General features: G+C 38.6%; 1 protein-coding gene across 1 annotated transcript; it reads left to right on the top strand.

Moving 5' to 3' along the window:
• Positions 1-532: 532 nt before the first annotated feature.
• Positions 533-10,818, top strand: LOC309973508 (elongin-B-like; the record flags this gene model as incomplete). Its single annotated transcript, XM_082857802.1, has 2 exons — positions 533-602; positions 10,349-10,818. 2 exons carry the CDS (start codon positions 533-535, stop codon positions 10,816-10,818), a joined length of 540 nt encoding a protein of 179 aa, XP_082713928.1.
• Between the last annotated feature and the right edge of the window lie 235 nt (positions 10,819-11,053).

The raw sequence follows: 11,053 nt of genomic DNA, 5'->3' as shown, positions 1-11,053 counted from the left end.
TGCGGTATGGTCATTATGAAGTTGCGGGTGTAGGCATAGAGCTTATAATAATAATATCTACAATGTTTTGACTGCGTAGGGCTCTGCCTCACTAAGCACAAGAACCAGGCATATGACCTATACTATATCGTGTCAACCTTACACTGACTTTATGAGAAGGCATTATTATACCCATTTTTACTACCTGAATTAGATTCTGTGGCATATAACAGAAAATCCGAATTAACAATGACTTAAACACATAGAGTTTATTCTAGCATGTAGAAGAAATCAGGAGGTATGCAAGGCCAAACAAATATGGTGCATCCAACAAAGTCATCAGGGGGCCAAGCTTCTTCTAATGTGCTCTTCAGCATCCTCTACTAGGGAATTCCATCCTCAAGGGCATTTCATCATTCAAGATTGCTGCTTAAGCTCCAGCCATCAGGGAGGTGATGACTAAAAATATGAGAATGGATGCTTATCGAATATAAAGAGTAGGAGTTTGGAAGCAAGAGCCTTTGGAGAATGACCACAAGGGAGGGCTGGGAGGATGCGCGAGAAGAGAGAAGCACCATGTCAACAAAGGCAAGAAGACACAAGGCTTCACTATGAAAGGAGAGGTAGGTAAGCAGTATCCAATGGTGCAGTCCATCAGGACGGAAAAATGCTTATTGGATTGGAGAAGGTGAAGTCCTTGATGGCCTTCCAAAGAACAGCATCGTTCAAGTGTTCTATGGCAGCCGATCTTAGAATTAAGGAAATATTAGGTGGTGAAATAGTGGAGCAATAATTTCTCTTCTGTGAAGTTTGGTGATTCAGGGAAAGAGCAAAATCATGATAGTGACTGAGTTGAACAGTGTTGAGGTAATGTTTTCATAGATTAGAAGACCTGAACATAATTTCCCTTTATGATGTCAGGTCTCTGGGAGACTAGATTTAAATTGCTTGAATGTGTGGGTTGAGACAACAGAGTACTTCTTCCATGATCAGCAGCTCCAATCCGATTCCTCGCAAGGAAAGTGAAGCAAGTGTTGGCTGATACTATATCATAATAAAGGGCTGATATTACATTTTGTAAAGGCTGTCTGATAATCTTAATTAATTCATTTTTGTTTTTCCCTCCAAAAGCTAGATGGAAACTCGTCTAGCTCTGGCTTGGGTTCTTGAAGAAAAATTAAATTGCAAAAGTAAGGATGTTTCATTAGCCTTCTGCACTCCCCCAAGGTCAGCGAAGCCTCTCTGGGTGCTTTTGCAAGGCTGCAGAATCTGGAATGGCAAGGCTGTGGCTCCATTTCAGCAAAAATAAATATCATATTACAACACATTGTTTTTGCAGCTGACTGAGGCTTCGGTATAGGGGATATTTCATTCTGCAATTGCAAATAAAGAGAGAAGTTGCTGGCAGGGCAATGTATAGTGTTTGCATCATTCCTTTATGAAGCCATTTTCTCCCCGCAAGGAGTGCATTCCCAGAAGACTTTTTTCCCCCAACAAATGTCTAGTGTTTCTGCAATGCTCAGCGTGCATGACTTGCTTTGAAGGCTGTTAAAAATTAAGACAGATAGTTGGACAAGTTCTCCTGGTACATTTCATTCCTTCCTCCCTAACTTTATCCCCCCCTCCCATATCCCGCCTGCCCCAAACCCTTCTATTACAAAACTATGAAAGAATGGCAGAGACTAAAACCACAACATACTTTGCAATTCTAATTTTCTAACCTAAAGCTAGTGAGCCATAAAACCCTAGAAGCTAAAAGCTGCCTGAGGAGAATCCAAATCTTCTGGCTTTAAAATAGCTACATATATTTTACCATTTTAGCTATTTTGAGGTAGATTTTCTCACACATGCATGCTTGTTGAAATTAAATGTGTTTTTATCCTTTATTCCTTCTGGAGAGAGAGCAGACTTGAGAGGGGCACTTGTTTTCTATCTCTTACAGAATAATTTGAATGCTCAGGGTAGGCATTAAGTTATCTGACTGTGCAATTTCTATCTAAATTGATTAGGTCTGATACTGCTTTGGAAACTGGGTGCATGTAGGAAATGGAGTTGTCTTATTTGAGCCTGACTTTTAGTATATGGGTGTTATCACAGGTTTGTTGTAGTTTGTATCCCCCAGAAACAAACCCTAAGAAGAGGTTTTGAGGAAACGTAGTTTATTTGGGAGGTGATTACAAGAAAAACTGGTAGGGGAATGGGAAAGTGAACAGGGAAGAGAAGATATTCAATAAAGGCTATCTTAATGAGAAGTTGCCACTGTGGGTAACTGGTGCTTGATCCTCCTGGGGACCTCTGGGATGCTCTGTGGAACATGCACAGAGATGTCACACCTGAGCAATGGGAAAGCTTGGGCATTCATCAACCATCTCCCATGGGTCATTGGTGGACAATCCTGGCCAGAAATGTTAATTCTTTCCAACTTCATCTATAGATGTACTGTAATCCCAATCAAAATCCCAGCAACTATTTTGTAGATATCAACAAACTGATTCTAACATGTATATCAAAAAGGAAAAGACCTAGAATAACTAACACAATATTGAAGAAGAAGAACAGAGTTGGAGGACTTAAACTGCCCAATTTCAAGACTTACTATATAGCTACCATAATCAAAACAGCATGGTATCAGTAAAAAAAATAGACACACAGATCAATGAAATAGAATTAAGAGCCCAGAAATAGACCAACAAAATATAGCCAAATATCTAGCACACAAAGTCAAACTGATCTTTGACAAAGGCTCAAAGGCAATTCAATGGAGAAAGAACAGTATTTTCAATAAGTGATATTGGAAACTAGATATAGACTTAACACTTTACAAAAATTAATTCAAAGTGAATCATAGATCTAAAGGTAAGGTGAAAAACTATAAAAGGTCTAGAAGAAAATGGGGAAAATCCCTATATGTTGAGAAACTGAGTGTTTAGACGCAATACCAAAAGTACAATATATGAAAGGAAAAACTGATATGTTGCATCTTATTAAAATTTAAAATTTCTGTTCTATAAAAGACACTTAAGAAAATGAAAGACAGAATGGAAGAAAATAATTGCAAAATACATATCTGATAAGGAACTTATATCCAAAATACACAAAAAATTCTTTAAGCTCAATAATAAGAAAAAATCAAATTAAAAACAATAAAGATTGTCAAATTAGATAAAAACAGCAGGTAGAATATGATTTTGTAAATCATAATCATAATAAATAAATTAAAAATTTTTTCACAATAGCCAAGTCCTTTAACTCTCTCTTTTTTCAAAAGGGAGTTGTGAACTGTAAACATTTCCCTTCCTAGCTCTTGTTTTTTTAAACTTGAGTAAAAGGGATTATACAGATTTTTTGATGATGGCCATTCTGACTGGTGTGAGGTGATACCTCATTGTAGTTTTGATTTGCATTTCTCTAATGATTAGTGATGTTGAGCATCCTTTCATGTGTTTGTTGGCAATCTGTATATCTTCTTTGGAGAAATGTCTATTTAGGTGGAGAGGGTGTGGAGAAAAGGGAACCCTCTTGCACTGTTGGTGGGAATGTAAATTGATACAGCCACTATGGAGAACAGTATGGAGGTTCCTTAAAAAACTAAAAATAGAATTACCATATGACCCAGCAATCCCACTACTGGGCATATACCCTGAGAAAATCATAACTCAAAAAGATTCATGTACCACAATGTTCATTATTTACAAAAGCCAGGACATGGAAACAACCTAAGTGTCCATCGACAGATGAATGGATAAAGAAGATGTGGCACATATATACAATGGAATATTACTCAGCCATAAAAAGGAATGAAATTGAGTTATTTGTACTGAGGTGGATGGACCTTGAGTCTGTCATACAGAGTGAAGTAAGTCAGAAAGAGAAAAACAAATACCGTATGCTAACACATATATATGGAATCTAAAAAAAAAAGTTTCTGAAGAACATAGGGGCAGGACAGGAATAAAGACACAGACGTAGAGAATGGACTTGAGGACACGGGGAGGGGGAAGGGTAAGCTGGGACGAAGTGAGAGAGGCATGGACATATATACACTACCAAATGTAGAATAGATAGTGAGTGGGAAGCAGCCACATAGCACAGGGAGATCAGCTCGGTGTTTTGTGACCACCTAGAGGGGTGCGATAGGGAGGGTGGGAGGGAGATGCAAGAGGGAGGGGATATGGGGATATATGTATATGTAAAGTTGTTTCACTTTGTTATACAGCAGAAACTAACACACCATTGCAAAGCAATTATACTCCAATAAAGATGTTAAAAAAAAAAGTGACTATACAATGGGAGAAGGAATTGCAGGATAAAGAGTGACAGGCAGAGGCAGATAAAGGGAAATCCTTAAAGTAGAGCGGGGTGCACAGTGAGCTGGAGGACCCAGACCCCACGCTTCTCAGTACCCTTAGGTAGCAAGATCTCAGAAGGAAGCTAAAACTAGCACTGAGCCTCCCATTGGAGCAAGGCTGTCTGTGCTCCTCTGGGCCCTGAATCAGTACAGTTCCTGTTCTCCTGAACTGCTGAACCATAGACAATAATGAAGGCTGCCATGCTAGACTGAAGATCAGAGGCCTCCCTCTACTCTCCCAGTAGTACACAAATCTCCCAATTTTCTCTTTGGCCTCAAGGAAGATCAGGAGCCTCAATACTTACCAGGATCTCCTGACAACCTTGTAGGATGAAGGTCAGAGATACACTTAATTTTATCTGAAGAAAATAAAGATACAAATGAGTTTATGTGTATGAAGTTATATGTGCTTGACACATATGAATGGGAAAACAACTGTAAGGGTACATATCAAAATGGTTATAGATGGTAAACTCTGGGTAAGGATTACAAATGATTTTTATTTTCTTTTTATTTAGCTGTGCTCTTTGATTTCCATACAATGAGAATGTGTTACATATGGTAAAATGGGGAAGGACTAGCTGAGTGGTGTGGTGTATAGGGCCTAGGTTTTAGACCCCACAGACCTGGGTTTGAATGACCAACTCTCCTACTTATTACCTGGGAGAATCTGAGAAAGTTATTTTCATTTCTAAGCTTCATGTCCTCATCTATAAATGCCAGTGATGTCAACCTTGTAGAGTTATCATAGAGATTAACATTAATCTACATAGAGTGCAGAATAATTTCCCACATAATTACACACATAAATATTCATGATAATTGTACACTTTAGACTACTGAACTTTACACTGTGTAAATTATATCTCAATACAGTTGTTAAAAAACACACAAAAAAATACCTATAATACTTTTGCATGAATATTTAGACCAGCTATGGAAATAGCTAACCTAGATACCTTGAAGGATATTTATAAGGTTGGCATATGTCCATCATTTATATCTTTAAATTAAAGACAAAAAAAGCATTGCTTTCTTGTTCTATAATGCCAACTCTGAAACTCTAAGAAGGTCTGTAATTCTAACATCTCTTTCTTCTAAGAATGACTTAAAGAAATCCATAGTACAGATTATCAATTGGATGTGCTGGCTGTGTTCCTTAGACTGTTCAGTGGTCACTTAGTCCCTGAACACCTGACATCCTTCTTCTACTGAAATTGAAAGAACAGTCCTTGTTGAGGGATGAATTATGGCCCTCCAAAATTCATATGTTGAAATCTTAACCTTCTGTACCTCAAAATGTGACTGTGTTTTAAAATGGGGTCTTTAAAGAGGGAATTAAGTTAAAATGAGGTCATTACTGTAGGCCCTAATCCAATGTGACTGGTGTCCTTAAATGAAGAGGAGATTGGAATACAGATACACATGGAGGGAAGACCATGTAAAGACGCAGGGAGAAGATAGCAAGCCAGGAGAGAGCAAGCCAAGGAGAGAGGCCTCAAAAGAAACCAACCCTGGCAACACCTTGATCTTGGACTTCCAGCCTCCAGAATTGTGAGAGAATAAATCTTTGTTGTTTATGCCATCCATTCTTGGGTACTCTGTTATGGCAGCACTAGAAAACTAATAGAGTCCTTTTGCCTGCCCGAATTTTGAGAGTGTCAGGAGGAACCCAGTTAACATTCAGAAAAAGCTTAGGAATCCTTTTTTTATAAATGTTATCATTTTTATAAAAAATCATTATCTTGTGTGGTGTACCTACTTAAAATTATGATGTAGCAGCTATTATATTTCAAGGTATATAGCAAAGATATTTAATCTTTAAGTTGAAAATGAAGTGTGGCATGAAGGAACATATCAAATTACAAGTTTTTGTGGTATCCCTCTTCATTCACTTCAAAGGATATAGTATTTGCTTGGTTTGTTTACCAGGACATTGTGCTGAGAGGCATAGTAGAAGGAGAGAAAACTTGAAGAAGATGAGAAGATGAAATTACCTTTTATAAAAGCAAAAAAAGAAATGATAGGGAGATAAGCTAGCACAACTAAAGGCCTTTGGAACATAGGTGAGAGAGAAGAGACTGAGGAACAGCCATTAGGAGTGGAATTTTGGGGTGGGGGGAAAGGTATGTAAGAAGAGTTGTTAGGAAGGCTTGCTGGATTGAATGCAGTGTGGTGTCTCCTAATTCTTCCATGAAAAATTGTCATAAGACTTTCATATTATTTTCCAAAGCTTTTGATTCAGGGTTAAAAGATTCATGGTGCTTTTCCTAACATTCCAAAATGCTGAAAAGTTGTGAAATCAAAACAGTGTAGCTTAAAGGACAGCTCATCCATGTGGTGTTTCTCTTAAAATTTTCCACAACGTGAAACACAAAGTAATGTGCTATAAAGACAATGATTAAGCAAAGTGTATTTTAAAGTTTACTTTCCTTCCATTTGTTTTCTCCAGCTTTCAAGTATCTGCTACTCAAGTTCATTTGTTGCCCTATTTTGATTGTTTTTGGCAAACAGATGCAGGAGAAGGACACTATCGCCTTTTTTGTTCTATATAACCTTAGAGATACAAACATAATGTTAGGTTTTCTTTTGTAGGGAAAAATTATGAAGGACTGAAATACAGCTAAAAAATTCCTGATGTTTTCAATGGAAAACTAGGCATTGTCTAGCATACCCCTCCAAGTTATCTGATTCTATGGGGTCTTTACACCCTTCATTGTAGTAATGTTTTCTACAAATCTGTAAGTTTTAGAGAACTGAAAGAGATACAAATGATTCTTGTCCACATATATGCAAATGAATTTGGAGGAGGTTCAATTAATTTTCCTCCTCTCTGTGGAAGAAGCTATTTTGGCACAAGTTAAGCAAATCTAAATTCATTGCATCATTCCTGATAGCCTACATATGTGTATTCTTTTTGGAGTCTCCTTTGAACTTGTGGTAACATCTTACTGGTTCCCTCATTAATTAATTAATTAAATAAAATCTTTGACATGTGTCCATTTTAAATATGTATGTGGGTTTATTTTTTCTAAAAAGTTATCCTTTAATACTTTCATGAATTGACTGTCTTTAAGCTTCTAGGAGCCCAGCTGAACCTCTTACCTGAGGTTCAACTGGACATAATAAAGTGAACTACTCTTTTGGAGTGAGGAATAGCAGGGGATGGCTGGGGAACAGCATAGCTGAACTGACCTCTCTAGACCTCAGTCAAGAGTTTCAACTGTGTCCATCTCCAATGAACCCAGGAGCACTGAGTTACGATCTGCATGACATTTTTATCTCAGACATTCAGTTTGACTTTCAAGTCAAATCAAAGACTAGGAAAAAAACCCCATGAATCCAAAATGAAACAGACTATTTTTCAGCTTGGCACTACACCATCTAGTCTAATGCGAAAAAAAATTCATTTCATTTTGCCACTGCCTGCTGATTGGCATGAACTCAGCTGTCCTTCAAAGGTTCAGCCTCTCCTGAAAGCAGGTACAGTCATTGCTGTGAGCCAAAGGGGGAACTGTAGGTGGCATTTTCAAATTCCCCTGAGGGTTGCTTTTTGGGAAAAATTATTAAATGAATGTTTTTAGCATACACTTGAAAGCTACTTTAATTCTGTTTCACTTTCAATGTATGGAAGTAAAGGCAGCATTAGAGAAGTGTGCTGATTACTTCCAGTGGGTAAAATACCTGCAATCTTGAGATAAATGTTGCCAGAAAATAGAAACTGATGTGAGAGGTTTATCTTATGCACATTATCAAATTATAATAGAACTTAAAACACATGCCTATGCTTTTGTAGGAGAGAAGAAATATCTTCTCCTTTTAGGCTCTCCATTGGGAATCCTGTAATGAAAGACAGATTAACAAGAGAAAAACAAACAGAAGTTTATCAACATGTATATCTCACATATACATGGGAGAAACTCACAGATGAGTAACTCAAAGAGGTGGCTAGAACTTGGGCCTAAATGCCGTCTTCATTTAAAACAGAAGAAGAAGGGTGTGGGGTGGGGGTGTGGGGAGGTAAGTTATGGGAAGGTGACCAGGAAAAGTATGTAAAGAAACATAAGGTTTGCTATGCAGATTTAAGACTGTTCCTTCTCTATTGATGAGTTTCTTGTGATTTAGAGTCATCCTTCTTTTCCTGGTACAGAGAGGAAGACACCTTCACAAATGGAAATTTCCTCTACAAATGGGAATTTCCCTTACAAAAAGACAACTTATACCCTGTTTTCAGAACTTCTCCTGTGTCTGCTGTTTCTCAAAATAGTCAATTTTAAATATTGACATTTATGCTAAAGAGGTATATTTTGGGGTCACACATTCTGGTCTCCTACACTTTCTACTATCACCAAACTTGAAGACACATCCCAGCATTTAGATTAAATGGTTGCTCCATCCAAGGCACCTGCGGCTTCTGTATCACATTCAGATAGTTTTTACTTATCTTTAGCTCTTAGTTCCATTATTTTAGAATTGCCTGTTGGTTTGGAAGTTGAGAACATTTTTTTCTTCCTCTCCCAGGTCATAAAACTGAAGGACAAGAACGTGGGGTCTAATCTAGGTAAATATCTTAACAGAATGATATCCAAAGTATAATTTTCAAAGTGTTTCATAGATTGCAATTCTTATATAAAACCATAATGAGCAGGAATTTAAGTTTTATTAAACTCATTAATGAGGGAGACAGCAGGATGACAAAGATGGTTCAGAAAAGAATACAGGTGGCGCAGTGGTTAAGAATCTGCCTGCCAATGCAGGGGACAGGTGTTCCATCCCTGGTCTGGGAAGATCCCACATGCCGTGGAGCAACTAAGCCTGCATGCCACAACTACTGAGCCTGCGTGCCACAACTACTGAGCCTGCGTGCCACAACTACTGAAACCTACGCATCTAGAGCCCATGCTCTGCAACAAGAGAAGCCACCACAATGAAAAACCCACACACCACAACAGAGTAGCCCCAGCTTGCCGCAACTAGAGAAAGCCCACACACAGCAATGAAGACCCAACACAGACAAAAATAAATAAATTTATAATTAATAAATAAATAAATAAAAAGGGATCATACCATTTCTGGCTTTATAAAAAAAAATACAGAGAACTGATGATTATATAATCAATGAAGCAAAGGAAGAATGCTGTGATAAATCACAAAGTTAGATGCAAAATTGGTCATTGTCCTACCAGAAATAAGACCAGTCTTTGGGACTAACTTTTCTATGTATGAAAAATCATTCGTGTTATTATCAGGAAAAAATAATTTTCATTGCACAAAAATTACTTGCCTAATATTGGGCAAAATCATTTCTATCTTACCAGTTTCCAATAAAGGAACATCCAACTTTACAAAGTTGTGAGTTGTCTGGGCCTTAATCAACAGTAAATGGCAAGTCAAACAAACTTGTATATCTTGTGACTCTAGGGCAGGGGTCAGCAGACTATAGTTGGGCTTAGCTGACCACTTGTTTTTTGTAAATAAAGTTTTGTTGGAACACTGCCACAGCCATTTGTTACGTATTATACATGGCTGCTTTTGCTACAGGGTTGAATAGAGACCACGTGGTGAGCACAGTCTAAAATATTTACTATCTGGCCCTTTACAGAAAACAAACAAAACTTGCCAACTTTGACCTAGGAACAGGACATTGTCTAAAAATAAAAACAATGGTGACACAATCTTTTTTTTTTTTTCTTTCAAGTTTTGGAGGATATTTTTTCTTTGCAACAATATTAATAAAAAAGCATGAACATGAAATCAGAAAAATCGCTTCAGGAAAAAGTCACATCAGAAGTGATTTAAATCCATGAATATACAATTGAAAATTATACATTTTGCAATAATTATACACTATTCATTTGTACAGTAGATTCAGCTTAACAGCACCATAGATTCTCAGAATCTCCTTCAGAATCTATTACACATGTTGAAAACAGAGAAATACCAAATTCTTTATTTCTAAGAGAAAGCTCATGACTCATTTAAATCCTTAGCATTCCAAATTACTCACTTCCCCTTGATTAGAAAAATCAAGCCAGACGAGGCGGGGCGGGGCGGGGCCGCCAGGTTCGGGCACCCTGGGGGCCGGCGTGTGGGCTGCCAGGAAGGGGGCGGAGCTTCCGGCTAGTCGAAGGGGAGAGGCAGTAGCCGGTGTGGACGTGTTCCTCAAAATACGGCGCCGTAAGACCATCATCTTCATGGAAGGCAAAGCGTCCAGCACCATGTTCCTGTTGAAGCGCATCGTCGAGGGCATCCTCAAGCAGCTGCCAGACGAGCAGCGGCTGTACAAGGACCACCGGTTTCTGGACGATGGCAAGATATTGGGTGAGTGTGGCTTCACCAGCCAGACCCAGCCGCGGGTGGGGCTAGCCTTACCGGCAGGTGAAGCATTTGAGACCCTGCCCATCAAACCCTTCTCCAGCCCACCGGAGTTGCCGGATGTGATGAAGCCGCAGGACCCAGGAAGCAGCGCTAATGAACAAGCTGTGCAGTGAGAGCTCCCCCTCAGGGCCTCCCCCCACTCCATAAAAGAGATTGGGTGCCAAAAACAAAGAAAAAAGAAAGAAAAGAAAAATCAACCCAGATTTTGGTATTCAGCTCATCCATATTCTTGTGTTTTCCTTCAGGAATTTGCTATGTATAGCAGGCATCAGGGGATCACACTTTCAAGAAGTAGACTTCCCTGGTGGCACAGTGGTTAAGAATCAGCCTACCAATGCAGGGGATATG

This window comes from Leucopleurus acutus (assembly GCF_964270905.1).
Source record: "Leucopleurus acutus genome assembly, chromosome: 16".
NCBI classification, from domain to species: Eukaryota; Metazoa; Chordata; class Mammalia; order Artiodactyla; family Delphinidae; genus Leucopleurus; species Leucopleurus acutus.
The sequence above is the reverse complement of the archived record's forward strand: the minus strand, read 5'-3'. Positions and strand labels throughout refer to the sequence as shown.